The sequence below is a fragment of the Aristolochia californica genome, unplaced genomic scaffold (assembly GCF_029961685.1).
Source record: "Aristolochia californica isolate CCGP_79_NKW_82.1479 unplaced genomic scaffold, dmAriCali1.0.hap1 SCAF_2, whole genome shotgun sequence".
Lineage (NCBI taxonomy): Eukaryota > Viridiplantae > Streptophyta > Magnoliopsida > Piperales > Aristolochiaceae > Aristolochia > Aristolochia californica.
The window spans coordinates 48,488,215-48,515,758 of NW_027181881.1; the positions used below are offsets into that span (position 1 = coordinate 48,488,215).

General features: G+C 40.1%; 6 protein-coding genes, 1 long non-coding RNA gene and 1 pseudogene across 11 annotated transcripts; 2 read left to right on the plus strand and 6 right to left on the minus strand.

The window, feature by feature from the left end:
• Nucleotides 1-2,449: 2,449 nt before the first annotated feature.
• Nucleotides 2,450-9,225, plus strand: LOC137956985 (uncharacterized). Of its 4 annotated transcripts, XR_011113297.1 has the most exons (7): nucleotides 2,450-2,551; nucleotides 3,586-3,902; nucleotides 4,163-4,410; nucleotides 4,608-4,780; nucleotides 6,184-6,284; nucleotides 7,685-7,745; nucleotides 9,046-9,225. It is a non-coding gene; the product is annotated as an uncharacterized lncRNA (long non-coding RNA). The 4 variants fall into 4 exon arrangements; XR_011113296.1 differs by lacking the exon at nucleotides 6,184-6,284; XR_011113295.1 differs by lacking the exons at nucleotides 6,184-6,284; nucleotides 9,046-9,225 and having other exon boundaries at nucleotides 7,685-8,411.
• Nucleotides 9,226-9,882: 657 nt separating this feature from the next.
• On the minus strand, nucleotides 9,883-11,381 carry LOC137956984 (serine/threonine-protein kinase-like protein At5g23170). 2 transcript variants are annotated; one of them, XM_068804672.1, is made up of 2 exons: nucleotides 10,861-11,381; nucleotides 9,883-10,797 (listed from the first exon to the last, which is right to left on the minus strand). In XM_068804672.1, the coding sequence occupies exons 1-2, from the start codon at nucleotides 11,251-11,253 to the stop codon at nucleotides 10,159-10,161; spliced, it is 1,032 nt and encodes a 343-aa protein (XP_068660773.1). In that variant the 5' UTR covers nucleotides 11,254-11,381; the 3' UTR covers nucleotides 9,883-10,158. The 2 variants fall into 2 exon arrangements, with proteins under 2 accessions (XP_068660773.1, XP_068660772.1); XM_068804671.1 differs by having other exon boundaries at nucleotides 9,883-11,381.
• A 713-nt stretch (nucleotides 11,382-12,094) lies between these two features.
• Nucleotides 12,095-13,175, minus strand: LOC137955223 (dehydrodolichyl diphosphate synthase CPT3-like). Its single transcript, XM_068802088.1, has 2 exons — nucleotides 13,056-13,175; nucleotides 12,095-12,949 (listed from the first exon to the last, which is right to left on the minus strand). The coding sequence occupies exons 1-2, from the start codon at nucleotides 13,173-13,175 to the stop codon at nucleotides 12,095-12,097; spliced, it is 975 nt and encodes a 324-aa protein (XP_068658189.1).
• Nucleotides 13,176-14,137: 962 nt separating this feature from the next.
• On the minus strand, nucleotides 14,138-15,339 carry LOC137956265 (dehydrodolichyl diphosphate synthase CPT3-like). Its single transcript, XM_068803678.1, has 2 exons — nucleotides 15,252-15,339; nucleotides 14,138-15,068 (listed from the first exon to the last, which is right to left on the minus strand). Exon 2 carries the CDS (start codon nucleotides 15,058-15,060, stop codon nucleotides 14,212-14,214), a length of 849 nt encoding a protein of 282 aa, XP_068659779.1. The 5' UTR covers nucleotides 15,061-15,068; nucleotides 15,252-15,339; the 3' UTR covers nucleotides 14,138-14,211.
• Nucleotides 15,340-15,724: 385 nt separating this feature from the next.
• LOC137956266 (uncharacterized) lies at nucleotides 15,725-17,070 on the minus strand. The gene is made up of 3 exons (XM_068803679.1): nucleotides 16,941-17,070; nucleotides 16,637-16,785; nucleotides 15,725-15,805 (listed from the first exon to the last, which is right to left on the minus strand). Exons 1-3 carry the CDS (start codon nucleotides 17,035-17,037, stop codon nucleotides 15,779-15,781), a joined length of 273 nt encoding a protein of 90 aa, XP_068659780.1. The 5' UTR covers nucleotides 17,038-17,070; the 3' UTR covers nucleotides 15,725-15,778.
• Nucleotides 17,071-18,346: 1,276 nt separating this feature from the next.
• LOC137957213 (uncharacterized) lies at nucleotides 18,347-19,665 on the plus strand. The gene is made up of 3 exons (XM_068804959.1): nucleotides 18,347-18,818; nucleotides 19,115-19,233; nucleotides 19,334-19,665. Exons 1-3 carry the CDS (start codon nucleotides 18,450-18,452, stop codon nucleotides 19,479-19,481), a joined length of 636 nt encoding a protein of 211 aa, XP_068661060.1. The 5' UTR covers nucleotides 18,347-18,449; the 3' UTR covers nucleotides 19,482-19,665.
• A 311-nt stretch (nucleotides 19,666-19,976) lies between these two features.
• LOC137955224 (UDP-galactose transporter 1-like) lies at nucleotides 19,977-22,996 on the minus strand (annotated as a pseudogene).
• A 624-nt stretch (nucleotides 22,997-23,620) lies between these two features.
• Nucleotides 23,621-25,596, minus strand: LOC137957306 (protein DETOXIFICATION 54-like). Its single transcript, XM_068805061.1, has 3 exons — nucleotides 25,588-25,596; nucleotides 24,601-25,473; nucleotides 23,621-24,259 (listed from the first exon to the last, which is right to left on the minus strand). The coding sequence occupies exons 2-3, from the start codon at nucleotides 25,441-25,443 to the stop codon at nucleotides 23,672-23,674; spliced, it is 1,431 nt and encodes a 476-aa protein (XP_068661162.1). The 5' UTR covers nucleotides 25,444-25,473; nucleotides 25,588-25,596; the 3' UTR covers nucleotides 23,621-23,671.
• Nucleotides 25,597-27,544: the final 1,948 nt, after the last annotated feature.

Sequence of the window (27,544 nt, forward strand, 5' to 3'; positions counted from 1 at the left end):
GCAGAAGGGGAAGGAAAGGGACACCCAATGAAGGGTCCTTACCTTCGGATAATGGGAATGATAGTAATTGGAATAACATAGTCATGACTATCACATCAAATAATAATATATTAAAACATTAATGTTGTGATTAAGTTCGAGCAATTATAATAATAAAACCAATCTGTTAAATATAGGTGTTAAAACATTAAGAAATCAAACGTCCATGCAAATTTGCAATCAACATTTTTACACTATACTCAATCTTTGACCCAATCAAAGGGTGGGGTATAGGTTAATAAGTTGTAATGACATCGTTGTCGAGTTAAAATAAATACATTAAAAATAAAACAAAATATTGAGAGCGACCATCCTCTGTCATTTTATAAGATGAGGATTAAAATTAGTCTGGCTAACTGATAGAGATTAAGATAACATGTAATTGAAACAGATACAGACTCAAATTGTAATTGATTGACAGACTCAAATTGTAGAGTTGTAGTGTACACTTGATCAATGATAATTAAGGCAAATATTATTCTACATGGTATCAGAGCTCTTGCCCATAACTTGTATTTTTATCTTCCCCTTATCCGTTTCTCTAAATAGCTTTCCGTTGTAGCCATCGGCGATATTCTAAAAAAATAAAAAATAATTGTCGTCGACCACACTTCTCTCTTTTCGAAGTTCCCCGAGCAGCCACCAACCACCACCCTCGTCGTCGCCGTTGCCTTTGTTGTTGCCACTACCCCTACCGCTGGTCTTAGTTCGTCGCCTCCACCCAGCAACCACACTCGTCAGTGTCATGGCTGGAAATCTTATAAAAAATAACCACCTTTGTCGGCACCATCACCGCCATTCCTTATTGCCAGTGCCATCACCAATGTTCCTTCTCGCATACACCATCACCGTCTACTCTGTTTGACATTCCACTGAACAGGATCGCTGAATGTGATCGCTTGTCACTATATTTTCATCTCCATCGTCGTCAATCAACCACAACAAACTGTTGTTCACCCCGATGTTCATAGCGTTGATTGCCCCTAGCCAGTCGACACCGCCCAAAGTTCTTCCCCCTTGCGTCTCAACAAAACTGAGAGATGTAAATCCAAAAAATTATTTCCTTATGCGTGTGTGCGGCTTCACACATGAGAGTTTTGCATGCACGTTTTTTTTATTATTATTTATAAAAAAACTCACTACAAAACCTCTTATTCCCATCTGAACGATGCAATTCCGTCCGCCCCAACCACTGCCCTTCCATCGGATGATGCGATTCCGTTCGCCCCAACTGTTGCCCTTCCATTGAACGATGGATTTTGTCCTCCCCAGCTACTGCCATTCCATCGGATGATGCGATTCCGTCCGCCTCAACCGTTGCCGTTCTACTTGACGATGCAATTTCATCCACCCCTAGCCACTACTAGTGTTACTGTTCTACCACTGTATGATGCAATTCTGTCAACTTCAACCGTTACTCTCTTCAAACCACTTCAAAAAACACGCTTCCTATTTTTGAAGATCAAGACTAGACTCTTCTCTCGAATTTCAATCTTGCGAGGGCATAATAGAGATAATGATAGAGATTAAGATAACAAGTGATGGAAACAAGGCACACTCAAATTGTAGGTGATTGAATTAAAGACAAACTCAAATTATAAAGTTGTAATCACCTACTGTTTCTATTGTAATTCTATAAATAGTGTATACTTGATCAATGATAATTACGATAATATTATTATATATTCTTATATTCTACACTAACCGTGGCTTGTTGGGTTTAGCTAATTGATCTAATATGGGACTTGATAGCATAGATTGCAGTTGATTCATGACCATTAAAAGGTCATAGCAGTATAAAAAACAAAAAAGTTCATAGCCAATTTTAAAACATACCTTAAAATTTACCATAATTTTAGATACAAACAATTGGATATTTATTATTCAAGGCCCTTAATTCACTTTTACTAGGTAAAATATATTAGTGTGTGTTTTCATGAATGAGTGAAAGTGAATTATTCATTTATTTGTAAGAGTAAGTAGTGAATTCAAGCCTTTTCTTTGTCTTGTCCTTAGGGTATGTTTGAACCCCTATAAAAGAAAAGAAACAAATAAAATTTTGATAATTATTATTTTAAAAAATAGTTAATAAAAACAAGACAATGATCAAAATTTTCTTTTCACAAACTATTTATAGGAATAATAATTATCAAAATTTAATTTAATTTAATTTTTTATATTTTCTATGGGTTCCAAAGAGATCCTAAATGTACCAGGTAAATAAATTTACGATAGAGTTTATTTTGTTAAAAAACTTGAAAAAAACTTAGCCACTTTGGGACCTAGCCTTCACTAAGACATCGGTGTCGTTCAGCTTTTAGCCTAAATTTCTTCCGTCACCACAGCTGACGGAACAGCCGAACAGTCAACAGAACAGTCAACAAGTAAGCTCACCCGCTTCCCGTTCTCTTCCTCGTCATCGATTTGTTTTTCTCCTTCAACCTCTAATCCTCCTGACGCCGGAGATATGCGACTCAAAGAGCGTCCTGCCGGAGAGTAGAGAAAGGAGGAGGTAGAGTTCTCTTCTCCTCCACTCGGTCCTTCTTCTTCTCTGTTCAGTTTACTGGAACAGCCAAACCCAAATAAAATGGCATAATTTCCTTGATGGATTTGGTTAATTTGTCCTCTCCTTCGGTAATTTTTCAGTTCAGTTCATGAATTTGGAGTCTACCTCTGATTGGTTCTGTGATGTGCTTTTCTGCCCCTGATTTTTCTTGGTCTTGAACGTTAGGCTGATCTAAACCTGGTTAAGATTTCTTGTCAAACCTTGTATGTGTACCCATGGGGTGCAATAGCAATGACATTTCCATCTTCACTTTAACTATGGCAAAATGAAAGCATTCTTCTATTTCATGTGCTCTTCTCCCACAGATTCTCTTGGGCAAAATGAAATGGTCTTCTTGAGTCTTGTGCATACTGACTCTAATTCCGCTGAAATCAATGTTGCCCTTCGTGGGTTAAGACCCTATCAATGGCATTTTGCCAACCCACTGGCAGTTTAAGGCGTCTCCAACGCTGACATCAGTCGGTGCTCGAAATTCCATAAGCCTCTGCGGAGGCATTTAACAGCAACTTGAATAAGCCTCTGCAGAGGCATTTAATAGTGTTCTTTGAGATTGGTAGTCTTGCTGCTAATGTTGTGTGCAGTTGATCTTATGTAAACTGAGTGCAAATGGTCTCGCTAATAAATTAGCTAGGGATAGGGTTGATCATCACTCTCTTGTTGTAATAATCTCCCCTCCTTGGCCAGCTTTGTTGGCTGCTTTGGCCTTTTGCTCCTCAATGAATTCACCATTTTCAAAAAAAAAGAAAGAAAGAAAAAAAAGGTGTTCTTCTCTCATCCTTGTTTGCTACAATATTCAAAACCTAATTATGATTATTTTTATCATTTGTTTTTTTATAAAAAGAAAAAATCGTGGAATACAATCAACATCATTATACTCTCTCTCCCAATGGAAAAAATTATAAACTGATTAAAAGTTATTTCTCCCATTGTCTTTTCCATTTGCCATTCTCATGCCTACCTTTACACCTTCCGCATTGTAGACAAGGTCGATAAAGGAGCTTTTGCCGGACTGGCATGGGTCAGAATCACACTCAGGGATGAAAACGGGAATACCATTAAAGACGTGCTGGCGGTGAACAACGGTGCGGTTGCAACGCTTGCTGTTCAGGCAATCAAAGAGGCTTAAGGGTGAGCTAGAAAAACTACACAGAAGTTCCGGTGCCAGAGCCTTGTTCAGAGATGTTTTTGCTGGGATTGACCCAGATTTGGATGCTCAAGTCGAAATTGGGGCATTCCAAAAACTTTGAGATCCAACTACAAGGAGACAAGTAGTTTGATACAACGTTGTTCTGGTCTGGTATCATTCGCCTCTATTTTTTTTATTTAGCATAGGTATAGGCGGGGGTACCGGAGAAATTTAGATCATCTTATTTAAGCTTAATGAATTTGTACTTGGCAACTGGGGATAGTTTACATGCCGAAGAATTGTGGATTTTTTATGGTGTAAAAAGCATAGATTGTGCATCGGGGAATCTGGTATTCTCTAGTAGATGAAAGTACTCTTACTGTTCCTGTCCAAGTTATAATTGTTACACTATTTTTTTTTCTTTTTTGTAGGTCACCTGATTTGTGCTATTGTCTTTCAAGTTGATTGTTTTGTTATTAAGGTTGCCTGAATAGATTTATATGAGTTCTGACCACAAAAAAGACGCACCATGCTACAGCGGATTTGCCTTTTTAAGAGTTTTAGATTATTATATGCTAGGGAACAACGCCAAGGTTATAAATTTCTTTTTCTTCGGTAAGGCACATTCAGAAAATTTAAGAAGTTGGCATCTCAAAGTCATTCGGTCCTTCAAAATAAAGTAAGCTACTTTCTTTTATACTTTGTTTTTGCAGCTCAGTTTTTCTTTCTGTTAAAATTAATTAAGATCTCGAACATTTCTTTTCATTTTGAGGATGTCCTTTTTGAGTTAAAGCTCTGATCATCAGAATGGCATTCTGAGTTTTCTAGTTTAGGGGCCATGTAGTATTTGCTGAATCTTTCTTATTCTTTGTGCAGACATCGGATAACTTTATGGACGACCTTTTCTTCAGAATAAAGGCAAGTGGCAGTGCTTTTGCATCTAACTAAGCTTAAAGATCACATGGTCAGATAGTTAAGGTCATCCTGCTATGGGTGCCACAGTGAATGGACCACCCGTTTTCTGTGGGGTCCTTCAGTTTCTTACCAAGGTTCGTTAAACATGCTGAGTATGTTTGTTATCATACTTTGGTGCCCTGTTTTAGATGAATTTATCATGTTTCCATTCTGTTTATGTTCTTTGCATCAAAATGCTTCTTCTTCTGAGTGGAAGCACCACCTTACTTGTACAACATAGTCATGGAGGTTTAAGCAAACTAGTACAACATAGTCATGGAAGTTTAAGCAAACTAGATACACTATTGCAAGGGTTGTTGACTATTTTTTATATTCTGGATGAAGGCTTCCTGATCATTTATCTTGCGCATTCAACATTTTCCTGGCTTTTATGATAGTTCAACATTTGAATCTTATTTTGATGCCTCAAAATAGTGAAGATTTGATTGTTACTTGAAAATACTGGTCAGCATGATCAAGCAACAGATGTTCCATCAGCAGAATGGAGCATTCTCATTGCTTTTCCCTCTATTTTTCAAACTCTGTTTATTAATTTATTTGCTTTCAATTTATTTTTTTCATTTTTTTCGCTAGTGTTGTGGTTATTCATTTTAATTTCTCCTTCTGAAGTTCTGTGAATTTCTAAATTTGCTGGCTTACCCCCTATATGGTTGGTTGAGCCAGTCCTGTGATAGTGACATCGTTCAGTTCTGGAAAGTGAACTTTGACAAGGCCTTTTTGTGGATAATCTCCTGAAATTTGTTAGTTTTTTTATAATACCTACTTTCCCAATGATCCAAAAACACTTTGCTGTCCTATTTGATTTGAGTTTTTAGAATTGATGTATAATTTGCTTTTGATTTTTTAAATTTGAAATGTCACCGTGTTTTTCTACGGTTGATGTAGATCGCATTTCAATTAGTTTGTATTATTTTGTTGAATTACATGAAAAGGGTAGTTTGGTAATGTGTTGTATGGTACAAGCGTTATTTGATTCTGAGTAGTAATTAGGGGTTTATGGTGAGTTGGGTATAGAGGGGCATTAATGTATTTTGGACTCATTATGACTTAAGTGAGGGTTAATAAGAAGAGGGGTAAACTTCCAGACCTTTCAACGAGTGCTAAGGCTGCGCTGTTCTTCTCTCTCCTGCTTTTCTTTCTCTCTCTTCTTTTCTCTATTTCTTCTCAAATTTCCACTTTTACATCTTTTGTTGTCTAAGTCCTTGTTTCTATTCGCCCCTCCTCTAATCTTGTCATCCAAAAACACGCCAAAAAAAGTCCTCGTTTCTATTATTTTCAGAAGAAAAATGAACATAAAATTCAAGTAATTGTGAAGTTGCAATTCTTTGTTTTGAAAACTGTGGATGCCTTTTGTTCTGCACTCCTTATTTTTATGGAACTTGGTTTTGTACTTCACACACAACCAAAACATAAAGAGGTTCCTAATATTCTTCTACTTCTGTAGTTCCTAGTCAGAATAACTGTTTCTTGGTTTTAGGTTGGTGATATATGCAAGATAGAACCTGGAGCAAAAAGAGGTGTTGTTAAATTTGTGGGACGAGCTGAAACTGCAGCTCCTGGTTCCTGGGTTGGTGTAAAGTATGATGAACCTCTTGAGAAACACGATGGATTGTAACTACTTTTTGCATTGCATAGTGATGATATGCTGAGTACTTTTGGAAGCATTTATGCCTTACTTTTTGTTTCTTGGTGTAGAAAAGCTTGGTACTCATGGCAGCAGAAATTGTTTTAAGTATTTGCCCTTTGTTTCAATATTAGATGCTAGAAATTACAAATGTTCAAAACTTGAATGTGCATTCTTCTGATAGTTTGTGTTTAACAAAAATTCATTCATTTCCTTCATAGGTGTGATATCATGGTGCTGTGGACATTTCCTTCTTGGTTTGTCAGATGTCCCCCCCTTATGTTTCTTGCATAAAGAATGATAAGATTGGAGTTCCATCAAGAAATACACTGTGAACAAGACCATGATGGAGTTAAAAAAACTTTTCGTTGTGATTATGTAATATACAGAGATGTGCTAATAAATCAATTTAAACCAATAAACTAATAAAAGTGAAACTGAATAAATTATGTTTTTTAATGAACTTGTGAAGCTACCTAGTTGGTTCTATGGACAAGACAGAGAGTAGGACAAAAGATAGAGAGTGGAGAGATGGTGGTCAACAGAAAAAAGATAGAAGGGAGAGATGGTGGTCAACAGAAAAAAGATAGAAGGGAGAGATGGTGGTCAACAGAAAAAAGATAGAAGGAAGAGATGGTGATCTTGATTTGGCAGATTAAGATTGCCATCTCCTTGTTGGTAAATAGCTGAAAAATTGAAATCGATTATCAATTCATTGAGGATTAGTTTTTTGAATCGGTAAAGATGTGACTGGATCAGATTAAACCATTAAGTATTTATTACATAATTATTTGTAAAGAAGTATCGATTGTGAAAAGGATTTGGCAATTCATGTTTTTTAGATGCATGTTGGACTCCCATAGACGAACCTCTGCTAATTTCAGATCCATATTAGACTCCTTTACAATAGCTACTGGAAACATGGGTCACTGTATGGTGTATAATGTGAGATATTACCTTCATCTTTTGTTGGATTGGCAATATGTCTACATTTGATTGTTTGTGTTTTTCAATAACCAATGTTTGACTTTTTAAAGTTAGATGAGATTATTTGATATCTATGATGTGGTATTAGACACAGAACATGAATTGCAATTGGTCTCATCAATTATTCGTATTTGTGTGTCTTGCTTCAAGCACCTTAAAGCCCCGAACCAGAGAAGTGTGGTCATCATAAGAAAGCTTCTGAAGTTTCTGCTTCGGGTTTTTTGGGTGTTCATGTTCTCATGGATTTAAATGAGCTTAACAAGTTATTTATCTTTTAATTACTTGACTGCATTGAACTTTTATGATAGCTAGAGTGGGATACTGAATGACTTTAAGATGTCTTCCTGTTGTCAACTTTGACATACAGGATCAAAGGAAAGTAGTGCTCTCCACTTCATGGTGCATTGCTCAGGTCAGACAGTGTAAAGGTTTGTTTATGGTTATTTCCTGTGTGAGTAGTACCAATCTTGTGAGATTAATCGCCTATATCATGTAATTTTTGTGTTAATATACTCAGAGGTGAGTGGCATTTGTAGTGTTAGATTGGCTTCATATAATTAGGGTGTATTATGTGTAGACGTGAAATTTTTAGAATTCCATTGCCTGTCAAATGGTAATTTTAGCGTTAGTGATAGCTGACTGCTGTAGCATTTGAAAGTGCTTTGTTTTTTTGTTTCCGTATTTGCCTATTGCATTTTGGGGGAAAGGAAATAATATTCAAGAGGAGAAATTCTTTCTCCTTCTCGCTTGCGGCACTGTCTTCTCCCCTTGTTTCTGCATTTCTTTTACTCTTTGTTCTCTCTTCGTCTCTGTTGCTAAACAACAGTATACTAATTCTAAACTTCTGTGCTATGTTACAAAATATTCTGAAAATTGATGTCTTGGTAATGGGTAATGTAAGTCCAGAACATTCCTCTAGTAATGGAATCCAAACACATTAACCCCTAGATGTGAATAACATTGACTTTTGCAGTCTCCGCTTCTATGAAGTCAATATTTTATTTTCTTCCTCCATTAAAAAAAATGTAGTGGCAATCACACTTTATGTGGACAAATGATTGGAAAGCAACTTGTAAGTCTTGAGGAGATACAATAATGTTTCTTTTGAGATATAGAAATAATGGTATCCGCTATATTTTAGAAACATTTACTCGAGCTTGGATGCTCTTTTTAATTCCAGACTGTTTTAGTTATATTGAGATTTGAGAACTTGAAACTCTAAAGAACTAAATTTTAATTTCATCTTATCCATAGTGAAGATTATATGTTTATAACTATTCTCTCTGATCAATGAAGAAAGCTAGACACTTGAGTTGTCTGCCTTACATAAAACTTGTGTTTTTTGTAGTGTTCTAGTTTATGTGTTAAAGATTTGACATTCCAAAATTTTGGCTGGTAGTAGTTCTAATGGACAACAGCTGGTTGTGATGGGTCCATTTCTGATTTTCTAGTTCTCTTCTTTTCTGATTGACTTGTATTGTTTAGTGCTATGCTTTTTATGCTTTCTTTATTTCTGTTCGTCTCACTTCCTTGGGGTTTTTATGCTTCCTTTGCCTTCGATGAAATCTCATTTGGTGCATATACCAATTGTCGTTTTTCATGCTCTTACCAACTGTACAATGCAATTGTGGTACATTCATGAGTGGAAATTCGAATTACTTGTTGTTCTGGTCTTTCTGCATGGGAAGCAAAAGTTTGGTGGTTAATTATGTTAAATCATATTGTCAGGTAGGAGATTATCCTGAGTGAGTTCCCTTCGATGAGGGTGAGATTTTGAAATGGTCGTGCGATGCAAGATCATTGAAAAGCATGTTGTTGATGGTTGTTGTTCTGATACCTATGTTCAATGTTAATGATACAAAAATTTACTATTAATTAGTGTTGAAAATATACATGGTTTAGTGTCAATGATCTTATAAAATATATGGTGTCAATTATCAATTGCTATTTCATCTGTGAAGATGATGTATATAGAACTTTCAAAAGCAGCATTGATTTAGTCAAATTTAAAATTAGAGTTTTTCAAATAAATATAGGATCATTATAGACCAATAAATAAATGATGAAGAAAAGCTTTCCGCGTATAAGCTAGTCGTGCTTGGGAATGCTTGCAAACGAGGCAAAGAAGATTGAATGACAGGCCTCCAAGGGTTACAAGCACTACTCAAAAGCGACTTTCATAAGCGAAGGATTGATAGATGGCTTTGCTTGCAGATTGTTCAAGTGAATAATATGCCTGTACGACCAGGTTGTGGCTCCCAAAGAGTGATGTGGAACTATTGATTGTAGCTTTTGTATTCTTGTCATGTCTTCCACTACCTGGAAAGGTTTCCAATTTATTATCCTTTGTCTTCCATGATTATCTTCTCTAGGGCCCTTGCTGTATAATTCAGAAATGCCAGTGGGACCATGTCGTCCATGATCTTTTTTTTTTTTTTCTTCTACGGAACCCTCGTTTAGAGAAATTTTTACGTTTTAAAATTGGGCAGTCATCATCTGTTCTACTTTATTCGTTTGGCAGGTTGTGTCTTTCTTTATTTTTGCCCTTTTGTTTTACAATAACGATCTGTATTCTGTATGGGATTTCTTTAAAAATCAGAAATCATTTTGTAGAGACATTCAATATAGAAGGGATATGGAACAGAAAAGAAAGCTTTGCCTGAAAGCATGGAATGATGAGGCTTAAAAACAAAGTTTGTTGTAGATTGCCACAGAATGTTATGCTCCTTCACCTGCTCTTGGCATTTTTCTAATTGGACGGCCTGCAAGTTGGAACGTTCTTATCCATGGTTGACGAACTAAAAGACTTGGGACGAGTTTCTCCACAAGAGTCACGGTGTATCAATTACCGTCTGAGACCTTGCATCTCATCCGAAAGATTGAAAGCTGAGCATCTTCTTCTCCCTTTTGCTCGCTCTCACATGTTAATGTTGTCGTCCTTTTTCTCTTGATTACAGTATAATAATGTCTTCTCCACAAACTGCTCCTCAGAAGGCCCCGAACTGAGAATTGTCTGTGTTGCAACTCGCTCGTCAACTCGGTCACAATTTCTCCTATTGAAGGCCTTTCCTCTTCTTTGGACGAGACACACCTGGCTGCAACTTTAAGCATGCGCCTGGCAACTCTCTTCATATTGTTTGGTAATACCACTCGGGAGTCGTACATCTCCTTAACTCGCTTCTGTTCTATCAGTGGCATGGCCCATTCAATGATTGAAGCTGGCTCCAGCGCTATATCCATTGCTCTTCTTCCACTAACAATCTCAAGTAACAAAACTCCGAAGCTGAAAATGTCAGTTTTAGTGCTCAGCTTCCCTGGCGTCGTGTAACAAGGATCTATATAACCAATGGTCCCTGCGGGCACCGCCTCGACGGAGTCCCTGCTTGTATGAATATGATCACAACCAAGTAAATCACCGGCGCTCAGGAGAGCGGGTGGTGCTCTTACTGCGAGGCCGAAATCAGCCAACTTAGCGTTGCGCTGTGAATCTATCAAAACATTAGCTGATTTGATGTCTCTGTGAATGATGGGATATGGAGTTACCTTATGAAGGGCCTGAATGGCCATGCCTATTTGCAAGGCCATGACTGCGCGGCTGGACCATGTCGGAGGCTCCGGGGCGCTGTGGAGTAATTTCTCCATCGACCCATTTGCCATGAACTCCATGACGAGCAGCTTGTGACCCGATTCTTGACAGACACCCAGCAGATTAACGATGTGTTGACTCTTAATAGACGACAGCATCTGTATTTCGTTATCGAGTTTTGAATTGTCTCCGAGAAGGTGTAGTCCCGTCGAAGCTTTCTTCACTGCAACATGCTTCCCACTTTCTAGGACTCCCTTGTAGACTCTTCCATGGCTTCCTTTCCCGATCAGCCGCTCCATAGAGAAGCATTGAGTCGCAATCTCTATATCTCTGTACCTTGTCTTCTCCATTCTTATTTCTGCTTCTGCTTCTTCTAGTCTTCCTTAAGCCTGTGCAACTTTAAAAGAGAAGGGGGAAAGATCACAGAAGAGCAGCTTGTTGTAGGAAGATAAAGGGGTCTTCGGCTATGTGGGGAAAGCTAAAGAATTCGTAAACAAGAAAAAAGGAGGAAGATAAAAGCAAATAGTGAGAGATGATCATTCGCTTTACGCATTAAGTTTATGATATATGATCAGATGTGAATAATTCTGTCAAATCAATGCAGTCAGATGGAAACATCCGGGTGGCTATCATGGAAGAAATTTTTGTACTTCAGGAACAAGATTGTGATGGATTGATTAAAATTATCTATCCTTCGAAGCAAAGCTGAAATTTTCTGTCAAGAGGAAAATATGTATGTGGACACGTGGTATGCAGAATACAGGTTTCTTATCCCATAAGTTTTGGTATTTGCTTAATCTCAGAACTTCAACTTGCAACTACGGTGTCAACCTGAGATGTGCAGATTGAGTGATGCAGATTGTGACTTGTTCTCTATTTTACATTCTGATTAAACTGCAGTTTCTTCAATTTTGAAAGATTCGTGTCCTTCATTTATCATCCTTCTTCAGTATCTAAGTCTTTTGACAGTTCTGGGGCTTCCTTTATTTGATCGATTCCAATGACAACGCATTCAAGCTTCTCTGTTTACAACGACATCAGAACATTTTACAAAGAAAAAGACGACATGTTTTCTTTTCCAAAATTTCCAATGGACACAACGGCAACAACTGAAATTTTTTCACCCATGTCAACATAGAACCAGATGGTTTATCCTTACAATTCACCACTACTTTCAGTAGATTGCCGTGATTATTCAAACTTCAAGGTGTTCCTAGCATGATCTTGTTTTTGCCGTCTAAAATAGGGGTAGAGTCGCTGGTATTCCAAGATGGTCCATACGAGATACTTAAGCGTGTTCTCAGGCCAAAGAAAATCTGGGGCAAACAAGAAACAAAAGGTAGTCTGCCACAGAAGGAAATTACTCAACCGAGTTTCACCTGAAGTTCTCACCAAGATGTCGGGATCTGGACATCTTGCCATGTACATGTGCCTCTCCAAATCTGCCAATGCAATCACAATTTGTTCTGAGCTTTTCTCTTGAATTTCACTTAATTTTTCTTTGTATGATTCCTGAACAGCGTGGACAATCTCATCAGTGCTAGTGTAGGCGACACAGATAAAAAGTACTCCTCTTGTATTGCTAGCAGTTGCTGCTGTGACTTTCTCAGCTGCTGCTCTCAGAGGACTGCTCAAGAGATCCAAATTGCCTAAGAAATTAACTCTGATCCCATACTTTTTTAAAAAGCTACCTACCTTGAGAAATCCCTCAAGTTTCTCCACCATTAAATCCATAACATATTGGACTTCTTCAGGCTTTCTCCTGAAATTTTCAATGCTGAATGCATAAACTGTTACATACTTCACACCCATCTCATAGCAGTATTGGAGGACTGACACAAGAGCCAGGAAACCGACCTGGTGTCCTTTACCTAGCTTTAGATTCCGATAACGAGCAAATCTGCGATTCCCATCCATTATAAATGCAATGTGTTGTGGGACGGGACCAAAAGAAAGCACCAAAAAGAGGTAGCGCCGGAAGATATCAAATATATTTCCGCAGAACTTGGATAAAGTTCCTGCAAAGTCTGCCTCCATCACTAAAACCTACATAAACAACAACATGGAACCTCAGTTTTTTTCATCTTTCAAAATTTTCAACAAGCATGAACTGAAAATCAAACCAACAAATGCCTCGAGCGGATGAAATTACCTTGTTGAAACTCTTGCTCTTCACCTCAGTGGGCTCTGTCTGAGTTTTTTTGTGAAGAGTTGAGAAGTCCCTTAAGCCAGTAGAAGATGTAGGAAGGCGAGCACAGTGATTGAGGCACATTTTAAGCACTCTTTAGCGTGATCTCCTGGACTTTAACAAAACACCACAGAGATGCTAACTCCTCCCTAAACGAAACAGATATTCACATGATTTATGTGAACTCTAAAGCCATTATAAAATAATAAAAATTTGGTGAGAAGAAAACAAGTAGAATGCTGAACTCCGAATGATCTGTATAAGATGCCGTACTGGTTTGTATTGCAAATACAAGCAGATTAAGTTTTTTCAGTTGAAGCCAAAAATCGTGATGCAAAGGTTAGAGGTATGAACAAGCATAACTGATGCGTTGTAACTGGCTTTCTCCGCACTTGCAGGCTTGCAGCTTTGTGTGAAGCAGATTGTCTGGCGTGAAGATTGCCCACTTATTCCCTGTTTTCTAACGAAAATCAAGGCTGCAAGAACGCTAAGCATCAACAGGCTGACATCTTATACAGTGCAATGTAATAACATGGAAGGAAACCCTCTCAGAAAACAAAAGGCTTTCAAGAAATGGGTTGAGAACAAGATGATTCTCGAGAATTGTCTGGTCCGTTCTGTTATTACTATAGTTTCTTCAGTTACGAGAATCCGTGTCTTTAATTCATCATCTTCTTCGGTATCCAAGTCTTTTTTAACAATTACGATCAGTTTCTTTGGCAATGCGTTCCAGCTTCTCTGTCCCCAATGAGGTCACAACGTTTTATGAAAAAAATCTGAAAGACTCGTATGGACATTACTAGAAGAACTGATAGCTTGGCCGAGGATTGAGAACTGAACATTTTTTACCCATTTTAACATAGATCCAGATGGGTTTATCCTTACAATTCTATAACATTTACGGTAAAAAATTTATACAAACAGACGTGCACTCTGATGTATCTAATTTTGGAGGTGTATTCAGGAGATGTTAATCTCTGAATGTGCAAAATCATATCATAAGCAATATATTAGATAATTGTGATCATATATCTAACTTCATACAAGTAGGGACACAACAAGTATCCACAATAGCAAAATGCAGTATCAGGCCAAAGATCCAAACTTCAAACTTCAAACTTCAAGGTGTTCTTGAGATGATCTTGCTTTTCCTTGTGAAATAGGGATGCAATCGCTGGTAATCCAAGATAGCCCAGACCAGATGCCTAAGCGAGATCTCGGGCCAAAGAACATCTGGAGCAAGCAAGAGAGAAAAGGAAGTCTGCCAGAGAAGGAAATTACTCAACCGAGTCTCACCGGAAGTTCGCAATAAGATGGCAGGGTCTGGACATCCTGCCGTGTACATGTGCCTCTCCAAATCTGCCAATGCAATTACACATTCTTGGGAACCAAATTTAAGAGAGCTCTTCTCTTGAATTTCACCTAATTTTTCTTTAAATGATTCCTGAACCGCATGAACGATTTCATCAGTACTGGAGTAGGCTACACATATACAAAGAACAGCTTTTGTATTAGCAGCAGTTGCCGCTATGACTTTCTCAGCTGCTTCTCTCACAGGACCGCTCAAGAGATCCAAATTGCCTAAGAAAGCAACTTTGATTCCATACAGTTTTACAATGCTATTTTCTTTCAGTAAAGCCTCAATTTTCTCCAGCATTAAATCCATAACAAGTTGGACTTCGTCGGGGCTTCTCTTGAAGTTGTCGATGCTAAATGCATAAACTGTTACATACTTGACGCCCAACTCATAGCAGGATTTGAGGACTGATATAAGAGCAAGAAAACCGACCTGGTGTCCTTTCCCTGGTTTCAGATTCCAATACCGAGCAAATCTTCGATTTCCATCCATTATAAATGCAATGTGCGGAGGGATGGGACCAAAAGACAGCAGCAGAAAGAGGTAACGCCGAAAGAGTTGACAGAGATATGCACAAAACTTGCATAAAGTTTCTACAAAGCCTGCCTCCATTTGTAAACCTACATAAAGAGGGCCAAGTTTTCTCATCTTTCAAAACATTCAACAAGCGTAAACTGACATATAGAAAAGGATTGACAAAATAGAGAAATTGTAGGAGCCCAATAAGGATCAGTTCAAGATTGTGCATCCGGTATAAAATTAAAATCAAAGAATATGAGAAACGAAACCAACAATGAAATCACCTTCTTGAAACTCTGCTCTGGCACCTCAGTTCTGAGTTTCTATCTCAAGCAAGCAGAAGATGTAGGAACAGGAGAAGGGAGATTTTCTAAGCCCCAACCGGCTTACTCCCTGGACTCAAAATTGGCTCTTCGCCTGCTCACATGAATTATGTGAAGCCCAGAATATGAGCTGCTAACCTTTTTACTGAAACTCTTCTCATCAGATCAGACTTCATATAATAATAATAATAATATTTTAATGGGAAGAAAAACAAATAAAACGCAGCCATACTCAATAAGACTCCTGCTCCAGACATTAGTGCTGTTCGAAGAAGCTTACTTTTGGCCTATCTAACAGCTCCTCCGTTCAAAATTGCTCTCTCAACTCCAAGTAATTTATTTAAATTGTATTGCATTAATAAATGGTCAGCATACAGAGCGAATATGTACAGCCGGAACCGGGTGGTGGAATTTCGATGTAATGCTTTGCGTAGCTTCCTTCCACTGCTTGCATGAACGAATAGCTCCTTAATATCAAAGAGGCGACTCTACTCGCTCTTCTTCAAGTCTTCCCCCTGCAGAAAAGTCTCAGTTATTCCACAGAAAATCAGGAGCATTACCAATCGTGCATCGAAGAGAGAAGGAAAAAGGAAAGTTCTTTAAAAAGAAAGAATGGCATAAACTTCACAACGACATGAAGACGATCCAAATTAAACAGGATATGCTCAAAGTACCATGACAAGAAAAGGTGTAATTACCATCTTCCAAGCCTATGCAGATGAAATTACTCATTATCATTCAAATAGATAGAAACTAGTAAGGTGAATAGCCTCTGAAGAAGATTAGATCCCGAAAAGATCTCAACAAAGGTTATCTCTAAACAGCAAAGGATTAAAGAATGGTGCCCAACTAACATGTCGTAATTGAAACTCGAATCTATCTTTCATCTCTGCAGAACGCCAGAAAATCCCTTTTACTCTCTCTCTATAAAAAACTCTACTAACAACAAAGCCCGCCTGAATCCTATATCCGTGGCCTTCCATATAACGAATTAAGCTGAGATGTATTCTTTATGACAACATCTTATCTACAAGTCCTCAACATCCAATATTCATCAGACCAGAAAATATGGGTTCTGTTCAAATTACATCAACAAGTTTATATCACTCAAAACTCTCAAGTCCCTGCTTCGCCCATGGAGAAATTTTGAAAATGGAATCGAGAGGCAATATGAGCATCTATAGAGAAATATTTAGTTGATCCAGAAGCATGTTGAGTCCCTATTTAGTTGAAAAAAACTTTTGTTCAGAACAAAAGAGAGGCCTTTCTATATCAACAAAATGCAGAATGAGAAATCAAATTGCAACTCTTAAACAGAACCCATAGAAAACTGTAAAATAGATTACCCAGAATCCGAATTTTTCAGTAAATTTATCGTAGTGGCGATAGTAGATGTCAGTCTCAGGTTTCGGTCGCTTAGGCTTTTTGCGAAGCCCGCAGATTTCCTGCACGATGGGTACGTGAACCAGAACAAGCTTCCACGCCATCAACCAACCTGTACCCGGAAAAAAAAAGAAGAAGACTAATTCAAAAGAAAATAGCAAAGAAAAACAATGAACTATACCCCATCCGATTCACAGAGAAACAAACCGAACACCACTCAGAAAAATTAACACATTCCTAAAGTGAAAGGACATAAATTTCACGCACCCAAGAAAATAAAAGAGAAGACGAACACGGAGGCGATAACCGGACGGAGGAAGTAAACACAAAGCGAATCCCAAAATGGTCGATCTGAAAAAGCCATGGAAAGAAGAGAAAGGAAACGGGGAGACGCAGAATTCCTCCTCGAAGGAGAAGAAAAGATTATAACTAAGTTTAAGGATTCGTTAAAGTAATTTACAGTTCCACTTAGTAACTGTAATTCGTTTCACAGAGATTTACATCCATCGTTCGTGTAACGTCTCCGTACCACGTCGCACAAGTTAATGCTTTAGCCGTTTGATCTGAACAAGCAAATGATCTCCCCTTCCGCAAGTTCCGGTAGCACGTGGCGCCTTGTCTTGTCCTCACTTCTTATCCCTCAAAAACCGTGTAGATTTCTTTCAGAGGTATTGGTATCTAATCGCCATCTTCCCTTGGTAGCACGGTTTCCCACGAACTGTCAACAAAATTTTTTGATGATCGCTGTCAGTAAAGGAAGAAAAATCTCTTTCTCCCTTCGGCACTCCACAAACGATCGGTAGAAGAACAGAAAAGAAATGGCAAATTTTGAAAGAGGCTCTGACATTGGGTAAAGCAGCGTATTGCTCGGGAGCAATTATTTGGAAGAGGACGAGGACAATTTAAGAACTTCCGAACACTGTTTTCATTTTCTGATGTAATCAGAAACAGGCCATGATTGTTGATGATGAAAGAGATGAAGCCAAGAACTAGCTATGATGGTGTGTTGCCTGTCTCATCCTCCCAAGTTCACGAGAGTGATTTTTACTTAGTTCAGATAATGGGGCTGAGCAATTCTGAACTTCTTATGTATTTTTCTGGTAAATGATTGTATGGGTTCCTATTTGTTTACAGTAATATCTGTAGCGTTCTTGGAATTTAGTTAGTAATCCAATTACAGGCTACTTACAGAAACAGCTGTGGATTCAGATCCTTGTACGGTACCGAAGCAAAGGAGAGCGTCCTTTCCTATGTATATTTGTAGCTGCCCGTCAGAAGCTATCGCATCGTTCAGTAAGTAAAGCTTCTGGTTTTAAGAGCTTAACAGATTGTCATTGTTCACTGTAATTTTGAATGGTCGATGCTGCACAGGTGCTCTTATTTATGAGATGAATCATTGTATTCAGGCTAAAACATTGAGATTAGCACTGTATAAACAAGGTAGGCTTTCCACTTTCCGGACAGTTATAAAGGCCAAATTCTTAAAAAGAGAAAGCTTTGTAGTTACATATATTTTTTGTAGTTTCCAGGAGGACGAAAGACAGAAAAGTTTGATAAGATCGTAAGATTCATAATAATAACCCTTTTTTTTTTCTGACAAAGGATGCCTGTACATGGTGTCTAATTGGGGATCAATTCCCCGTGACTTGGCTGTTCACTGCCATCATCTTTCCCCACCATCTGCTTATAATATCATAGCAGTGTTTCTCCCTTCCCTGCCAAAGGTCCAAAGTAAGCTGCTCAGCTCGGGAGCGAGAGGTGGACGACAGGGAAAAAATGGTGGGTTCTGGCTTTGATCAAAGTGAGTCCTTTTTGAGGCAGCTTAGCGGCAAGGACAGTTTGAACTCGTCAAAAAGATGGAGCAGGAAGAAAGGTCCAGAAAGGAGCTTAAGACAGATGAAAGGAGTGAACATGAGTGAGAATGGTGCGATGTTGAGAAAGCGAGTAATTTCAGTGATAGATCAATCCTCGAGTGCAAAGCATGCCATGATGTGGGCCTTAACACATGTAGCTAACAAGGGAGATCTCCTCACACTGCTTCAGATCATCCCTCCTCACAAAGGCCCGATGAAGCCTCTTTACATTGAATCTTCCCCCAATCTTGCAAACTCACTCGGATCTCTCTGCAAGGCTTGCAGACCAGAGGTAATGACTTCTCAATCCAAATGTTAAATCCGTAGACAAGTTACATCTGAGAACTTCAGATTGATTCTCCTTGTTCCTCTTCTTCAAAGGTGTTTGTCAAGTTTTCTCTGTTCCTGGTAGGCCCATATCATGACTCGTGAAATGGCTTGCCGACAGTTGATAATTTTTTAATGTCTTATCTGCTTCATTCCACAAACCTGATGCTCTTATACTTTTTAAATTATTTTACCGTTTTCTCATTTTTTATTTTTGACCGATCTGGTTTTTCCTTTCCCAACTTTGGGTATACATTCCAGGTGGAAGTTGAAGCTTTGGTCATACAAGGACCGAAGCTAGACACAGTTATCAGCCAAGTGAAGAAGCTCGAAGCCTCCGTTTTAGTCTTGGGACAGAAGAAGCCATCTCCCCTGAATTGGTAAGTATGCGTTCATCTCCTCCTGATCTTGTGCTCTCTGCATCCATTTTTAGACATTTCCGTTGCGACGACTTTCTTTGAGGTCCGCTGGGATTTGCAGCTTGATCAAGAGCAGGAGTGAGGAATTTGTGGAGCAGTGTATCAACAACGCAGAGTGCCTGACAATGGCGGTGAGAAAGCAAAGCGGAGGGCTCGGTGGGTACCTCATCAGCACCCAGTGGCAGAAGAACTTCTGGCTTCTAGCCTAGAGAAACGAAGGAGAGTTTTACGTAAATAAATGACAACATAATGGAGATGGCACTAACCCTTGTACACAGAAATGATCAGAGCTTTAACTGTAAGAAGATGATCGTCGCTTATGTAACGTTATGTAACCCCTTGTACGATCTCTGAGTCATTTATTAATCTAGCTGTTAAATTAAATCCTCTTAAACCCCCTTCACAGAGTTATTCGTTCCGTTCAACCGTCCACACATCAAAGTGATTTTAGACACACTAAATTGAGCTGCAAGTCCAATTGTGACCATAAGTCAAATCTGACGTGACTTCTCCGAACCATCAATCAATCAGTCGAAAAGAAGGTTTTGGTGTCATTGTCTTGTTCAATCTGACCAAGACCCAAACGAAGGGATCCATACTGATTATGCTAACTAATTACGCATTAAATATATTGTTAAAAATTCATTTTTGTTACACTGAATCAAAAATAAAAAAAAAAATTTAAAAAAGAGTTTTGAAAGAATCTAAACCTTGTCTAATTTATCATTTACAAGTGGATGCATCCCCTCAATTAGGTTTCTGGGTGTACGAGGGGTCCCCGGCCGCTGCGAGTGCCTTACATATCCATAGAAGGTGCAACCAAGGAGCGTAATCGCACATCCAACAGCATTCAACGCCGGCATTGGGTTTTTGAATATCAACCATGAAACCATGACTGCGACCGCAACCTGTCACCACAACAACGGGCAAAATGAGGAGATCACCAGAAACTAGCTTTAATACTAAGAAAGGTTATGAAACAAGAATAGAAAATCTACAGTAAAAAAAGGAAATAAGGTGCACGGTAATCCTTTCTATACGTCAAATTTCAGCAGTCTGAAACCACAATATGACTCCACCACCGTCAAGCAGGAGAGCTGGCACCGCCAAGATCATGGTTGCAAAAGGTGCCATGTAGTATATGCTACAATAAAGACCAAAATAAATCTGCTCTCAATTGCTTTAAATAGCTTTTGTATACTGACCAGCATCCAAGAAGGAAAAAACTAAGAAGCAACATTAAGTCATCAGACATAAATGAGAACTATTGCAAAGAGTGTTAAATACAAAAACAGAGCGATAACCAAGAACAGATATGAAAGGGCACGTTATATAAACAGGATCACATATTATACGATGCATACTCAAACTATGGAAATTACAGGATAACAGATTTATTGAGGAAACTTTCTACACCTAGGAGATGACACCCATTAACTAGGTCAAATATGCGGATTATGTGACCAATTTTTTTTTTTTTTTGAAAGTCACCCATGTTTTAGGAAAAGCTATTTTCTCAGTCAATACCAGTAGAGCTAGCTGTTAGAGGGACCATACTCCCACTAGAGTCCTTTCTTAACCCGGACAATGGGTTTACATTTAGCGAAAGAGTAAGTTTACTCAGAAGCTTTTAAAACCAGTGATTATGTAAACTTACTAGCTACAAGGAATCATCAATAAGATATCAAAAAAATAGTTTCATTGCGGAAAGAGATGTCAGATATCATTATTAGATCCATTTTGAAAATAGTATAGCTGGTATTTTCTTTTTTCTGTCTTTTTCGTGGGGAGGAGGTGGGGGAGAGGGTGTAGATACTAGTTTGTAAGACTACCATTTCATGTAAAATCCAATAGATTACAAAAAATGTTCAAGAAAGGAATACCCACAGATCCTGATGTAAAACTATCCTACCTGTCAAAGTTGTATCGATGAAGTAGAGACTCTGGAAGGATAGTCTTAGTGGATGTGGCCAAGCAACCAAACAAGGCAGCACAGAATCCAAATACATTAAAACTAAGCTCCGTAACAGAAGTCAGCAAAATCCCACCCACTATGGGGATCAGGGACAACCAGATACGCCCGTCAAAGTATTTCTTCCATACTAGCCACTGCAGGACAACTGGTTGAAAAAATTAAAATTAGGTAACTTTTAACTAAGAAATAACTGAATATAGACTCAAATCCACTCCACGTATAAGTAGAGATACAAGGATTTCACACATTAAGATCAGTGATGTTTTAGCCTACACCAGACACTTTATCTATAAGATAATATGTTTGCATATTGATTACACATGCACGCTACATCCTTTTCCCCCAGTGAAACTTGAATCCAAGACCTCACAATAGAAACCCCCATGTGGCCATTCAGCCAAAGGCCAAATCCACTATAGATGATTTGATCAGCAGGCTGTGTTTATCCAATGAGTAAGCAGTCACGCCACAACTCAAACAGAACATTTCAAAAGACGTGCTCAAAGACAGTTAGACCAGAATGGGAAGTTCATGGAAACAATAACTTTCAAACAGAAACTTATACTAACCTGTTGTAGCAGGAGTAAATGATTTTATCGTCTGCATAAATGATACAGGAATATATCTCAGGCTCACATTTCCTAACACAATTTTGATACAAAACACAAAAGACATGGGGAATATCCTCCTCCATCTGTCCTCAGGATCAACCTCTATCAGGGGTTTAAGCTTCAATACTTTGATCACCAGGTATGCTCCAACAGCAGAGCAGATGAAGTGAACACATGAAACTGTCAAAGGAAACTTGAAATCCAATTTCTGCACAAAAACATTTAGATAATTCACATCAGAATACCATACTAAGAAGGCTTCAAGTAATGGAAAAGCAGCTTAAAAATATAAATCACCAAGCAGCAGAGAGAGAGAGGGAGAGAGCTGCATCATTCATGTTGTACTTGTATCTACATGGAGCAATCTATCAACAAGCACAGATTCAAGTGATTGCAGGATCTTCCATATCAATCTCCCTCCAGGAACAAAAAACTAAGAAAAAAAGTCTATTCCCTTCCACTTGCAAAATCAATCAGCACATGAAGCAGCAGCAGAGAGCTTTTAAAGTGCCAGGAATAAAGAGAAGAGGGAACTAGGGCTCCGAAAGAGAGATAGAGAGGAATTTCGGCGGGAAGAGGAGAGTAACGGCGAGGCGAGAGTCTTCAACTCTTCTTCCATGTGAGGAGGATGATAGGCGGAAAGGTTGCTCGTCACAACCAAAAACGCCTCGCATTTCCTACATGACGAGTTAGGCGTAGAAAACAGAAATTTCCAAATTTCGTTAGTCGCAGAACTTGTTGGGTGGGTCCATTGGTTTCCCAATGACGTGTCCAATTGGATTGCGAGAGTGCCGATGTTTGGGGAGTGCGAGTCTAGGGTTTGTTTCGGTTTTTTCTTGGGAAGGCAATTTTGAAACCTAAGCCATTAGAGGACGTAAGTGGACAGTCGAATCACTCAACTACGTTTACGAGGCTTGACGAAATTTGGAAGTAGAGAGCGTACCGATCCGGGGCCACACGTCTAGAATAGGGTGTCCGCACTAGTGTTAATTGTCCATCTGTTGTCGTGGTCACACACATCTGAGACATGACGCACCTTGTCTTACAACCCTACCATGCCCATCTCTAAACTGATCTCGGTAGTAACCGTGATCGTGACATGGATTTCGTTGGGTACGAAATTCTCAACTTTTGCCATCTCTTCTTTACCGTACCGTACACTCGACTCGTGTGGTGTGTTTTCTCTTCTTTACAGGTAGCCATTTGATCAAGCAGACCACGTGTGCTTAGAAGAGCTACTGATAAAATCGCATCACGCAACTACGTGATAGAAATCGACTTTTGAGGTTGTTTTGTTCTTAGAGATTTGGAAAATTAAAAGTGAACCTTTTTTTCGCTTTTCTACAAAGGAATGGAAGCTCACTACAAAATATGGATCCCTTCTGCTGGTCTTTAATCCGGCACCCCCATGTGATGACGACGAGGGTTTTTTCGAATCAAATCCTGACCGCCTCTGTGACACATTCGAATAGCGGTGGGGATATCACAAAGTGGGCTTCCCAATCCTCCCCCCCTGGCCTGATTCGAATTCCCTCGCCACACATTCACCCGGCAATCTGCAATGATATGCCCGGAAAGGCAAATGCGCGATTTCGAGGCAGACAGACCCACTCCCAAAAGCAACTAAAAAACAAAACAGAAACGCTGAGAAAAACCTAACACCTCCGTTGCTCGGCTCTTTCTCTGCCTATGAAATCCAGAGAGAAAACAGAAGCCGCATCGGTGCAGATACAGAGGTACAGAGAGATTCAGAGATTCTCAATCGGTCTTTTTCTTTTTTGGACTTTTCTAACTTTTCTTGCTTTCTTTCTATTTACACCCTAACATCAGCATCTTCCTCTCCTTCCTCCACTAAAAATTTCCTCTTTTCTTCTCCTTCGTAGCCGTCGGGAGGACCACCTCCGTTGGAGATAAGCTGACCTTCCATCTCCACCTGGGTCAGCCTTTTCGCCCGCCCCGCCTCCACTTCCCAGTCCGTGCCTACCAGGATTACGTACAGCACGGAGATGGCGCAGGTGATCTGAGCTGATAACAACCCGTACCACAGCCCCCCGAAACCGATTGCCAACCCGAAGGCCAACACCAGTGCCACCGGAGTCCCCACGCCGTAGAAGCAGGCTAAGTTGATACGAGCGCCCACTGCGGGCCGTGCCGCGCCGCGGAGAACCCCGCACCCGGTCGTCTGCGGGCAGTTGCCCAGCTCGCACAACCCCATTATGGGCATCACCGCCGCCGCCAGCGCCACCACCGCCTCGTCCTTGGTGAACAGTCGCGCCCAACGTTCCCGTAACACAGCCGTCCAGATCACGTTTATGACGCCGATGACGAAGGCGCAACCGAGCGCCACCATTGCTGCCAACTTGGCTCTCTGCGGCTTCCCTGCGCCCAGCTCGTTTCCTACCTGGTTCAGTACCACACGCAGTAGTCAAATTTTATAAAGCTCAGAAACGACGACTTCAATTTCCTTTATTCACTGGTCTGGCTGACCAAGATTTTGTATTGGATAAAAAGATAATAACGCAACAGGGACAGCAACTGGACTCCTAAAAGACTTCCTTCCTACCGGGAACATTTAGTTGCCGACCATTGCTCTTCAAAATAACATAAAAAAACAGGGAAAAAACAAAACAAATAGTGCACCGAGTCGCAGCTATCCTAAAATTCTCTGGTTAATTAAGCCCCAGTCGATCCGACCACCCATTCGAGTTGGGTAGAAAGCGAGAGAGAAAAAGAGAGGGTTACCCTGGTGGAGACACAGGCGGCGAGGCCCATGGGCATGGTGTACATGAAGCTGGTGGTCTGTATCAAGATGGCGGTGGCGGCTACTGTGACACGAGGGTTGGGCAGCCAGCCAGCCAGAAGGGTCATGATTTCGTACCACCACCACTCCAGGCAGATTCCGAAGCAGCTGGGCAGGGCGAGCTCGAGTAAAGGCCAAAGCTGTCTCGCAGCTGCGCGGCTCCATCCCCGCCACGTTAACTCGCAGACCCTAGAAATGCACAAGTAAGCCAACAAAAACAGAGCCATGTTGAGATTCGTCAGCACAGCGGCCATAGCCACGCCTGGAACGCCGAGCTTCAACACGAACACCAGAAAGATGTTCAGCGGCACGTGAAGCAGAACGGCCGCAGCGGAGCAATACATCATCGGCTTCGTGATGCCCTGTGACCGAAGGTACACTCTGAGAGGCTGGAGGAACGAGTTGGTGATCAAATCCGGGAGGGAGTATAGACAGTATGTGGCGGCCATTGCCGTGATTTGAGGATCCTGACCCAGGAAAACCATGATCGCGTCCAGGTTTATCCAGAAGATGCCGATGGGTATACTGACTATGAGAAGGATAACGATAGTTCGTTGGAAGGAGAGAGAAATGAGGTCCCAGTTCTTGGAGCCGAAGGCCTGGCTGCAGACGGGTTCAAGTCCGGCAGCGAGGCCGAAGAGGATAGAGTAACCGGTGATGTTTGTGAAGCCGATAGACAGCGCGCCTCCTGCGAGCTCCAAGCTTCCAAGTCGACCCAAGCAAAGGACCGAGACAAGCGCTCGGACGTATACGACGCAGTTCATGGAGGATATCGGAAGAGTCATGGACCAGAGTTCTTTCAGCTCCTCCACCACCTGCCGTTAGGATGCCGAAATAGGAAAAAGACCGAGACTGTCAGACTTCAAATAACAGAGGAACTAAACAAAGAAACGAAGAAAGTCAGCCTTCCATAATAATCGAGTTGCCACCTGAGAAACAGAAGGCGGCTTGGATGGTAACTCTGCATTCTTGCTACACTCCATTGAAGATGAGCTTCAAAAGTAGAAACAAGAAAAGAGAACAAAATAAGAAGCTTCACACGTTAGCAAACATTTAAAAATTTTTTGTAATGAAAATCCGAGCTTAGATGTTTCAGTACGCTCCAGCCCTCAGTGAAGGAGAGGAAGGGTGAGGAGGGTTTTAGGCTTTTAAACGACTCAAAAAGTTGAGGTAGAGAGAGAGAAGAGAGAGAATCAACTTCTGTTAGATTAGACATAACTCGAGAGAACAAAAGCTATTCTTTTTTTAACTTTGACAGCAGATAGCAGGAAGTCGACACGGCGGTGGCGGCGAAAAGGAACGACGTTACGTGTACAGTTGGCACGAGTGCTGGCGCTTCAGACCCATCCTTCTCCGCATTTTCTGGCCATTAACATCTGCATCTTCTACCATTCTCTTCCCATTTTTAACTACCATATCAATTTTATTTTCTTTAAGATACCATTAATACGACCGATTCTCTAATTCTATCTCCACAATAGGGTTTATCGATCTAATGGTGGAATTAGCTATTTCGACTTTGAGTTTACCTTCAAATTCTCAGATTTTCAATTCCGTGTGACACTGAAACATAAAATCGTGAGCCAATGACCTACGTAAGTTTATCCCCTCCTTTGATGATGTGGATTTCGATTAGATGCTCCACCTAAGTAAGCCAATGACCATTAACTTTATAGGTTAGAGTTAATAATAGAAAATAATGCATCAAAAGAACCCATTAGACAAACTTTATCTTCTTTGTCGACAACTTTAAGAATCAAATCAAGCATAAAAGCAAAACAATATCCGCCCCCAGAGGGTAGCAAACGTTTATCAACTCCACGTGATTTGTCTAATTTGATCTTGTTCATGTTCCTTTAACATGGGAATGTCACTAACCCATGTGGAGACAGAGCTCAATAACAGTGGCCTAGGCCTCTAGTCTAATGTATTAGTCAATGGGAGGGTCAATTCTAACCAAAGTGGTGTCTACCTAACGGATGATGGCGTGCGTCCATCGAATGGAGAGCTCTCAAACACTCTCTCATGTTGAGAATTGTTTTTAAGCCTAACTCAAAGTCCCACTAACGATTGATTTGGCCATTGACCTAACAAAACTGTCCAACGCTTCGTAGGGAATGGAGACGGACAGTCGAGTGAAGAACACATATATTTTCATCAAAATTTTACATATTTATTAACGACATACAACTTGGGATATAAACGCATAAGAACAGAAACAGAAGGATTATTCTGCTTCATACAAGATCAGAAAAGAGTGAAAGAGAGAGAAAAACCTCTTGCCCACCTTCTTCTCTCTGCAACAATAGGGAGAATCGACTTTCTAATCGTCGGAACCTTCTTCAGCTTTCCCTCTGTTTGATCAGTCCGTTCCCCATCTTAAATCAGTTTTATTATAGCTTGCTGACCAGAGGAGGCCAAAAACGAAGAAAGAGAAAAGAAAGAGAACAAAACAAAGCATTACAGATGGCTGTGGTGTTAGTTGAGCTGGTGATGACGGCAGGGTTGGCGGAGGCATGGACGTTCGAGGCATCGTAGGAAGATTACGTGGAGAGGAACACACGAATAAACAATGTGCAAACGTGTAAGGGCACTAGAGTATATCTCTCTTCCTGGACTTGGGAGACTATCTGGATTTGGGCCGGTCTCTTGCTCATATTCTAATAGCATATACTCTTGTTAAAAAACGAGGCTGTCAAGCCCATCATCATGTCTTGTGGAAGGGAAAAGCAAAAACTTTTCCGCCCATTCATGCATGATGGATCTTTAACCATTTTTGTCCGGCGCCAGTGGTGACCCTCGAAGACCCTTCCGTTCTTGCGCCGCACCGCCGACCGGATCTCCCGAGATTCTTCGGCCGTCAGTGCCCACGCTCCCGAGCCTCCT

Excerpts from the sequence above, each read along its gene's own strand:
- LOC137956265 (XM_068803678.1), bottom strand. The coding sequence starts at position 15,060 with ATGGAGGCAGGCTTTGTAGAAACTTTATGCAAGTTTTGTGCATATCTC.
- LOC137957213 (XM_068804959.1), top strand. The coding sequence starts at position 18,450 with ATGGTGGGTTCTGGCTTTGATCAAAGTGAGTCCTTTTTGAGGCAGCTT. Across the intron at positions 18,819-19,114 it reads GCAAGGCTTGCAGACCAGAG|GTGGAAGTTGAAGCTTTGGT; the intron begins GTAATGACTTCT and ends TATACATTCCAG. Across the intron at positions 19,234-19,333 it reads AAGCCATCTCCCCTGAATTG|CTTGATCAAGAGCAGGAGTG; the intron begins GTAAGTATGCGT and ends TGGGATTTGCAG.
- LOC137957306 (XM_068805061.1), bottom strand. The coding sequence starts at position 25,443 with ATGACTCTTCCGATATCCTCCATGAACTGCGTCGTATACGTCCGAGCG. Across the intron at positions 24,260-24,600 it reads CCGCCTGTGTCTCCACCAGG|GTAGGAAACGAGCTGGGCGC; the intron begins GTAACCCTCTCT and ends GTACTGAACCAG.
- LOC137956984 (XM_068804671.1), bottom strand. The coding sequence starts at position 11,253 with ATGGAGAAGACAAGGTACAGAGATATAGAGATTGCGACTCAATGCTTC.
- LOC137955223 (XM_068802088.1), bottom strand. The coding sequence starts at position 13,175 with ATGTGCCTCAATCACTGTGCTCGCCTTCCTACATCTTCTACTGGCTTA. Across the intron at positions 12,950-13,055 it reads AGAGCAAGAGTTTCAACAAG|GTTTTAGTGATGGAGGCAGA; the intron begins GTAATTTCATCC and ends TTGTTTATGTAG.
- LOC137956266 (XM_068803679.1), bottom strand. The coding sequence starts at position 17,037 with ATGGCTTTTTCAGATCGACCATTTTGGGATTCGCTTTGTGTTTACTTC. Across the intron at positions 16,786-16,940 it reads CTTCTCTTTTATTTTCTTGG|GTTGGTTGATGGCGTGGAAG; the intron begins GTGCGTGAAATT and ends TTCCGGGTACAG. Across the intron at positions 15,806-16,636 it reads CTGAAAAATTCGGATTCTGG|GGGGAAGACTTGAAGAAGAG; the intron begins GTAATCTATTTT and ends ACTTTTCTGCAG.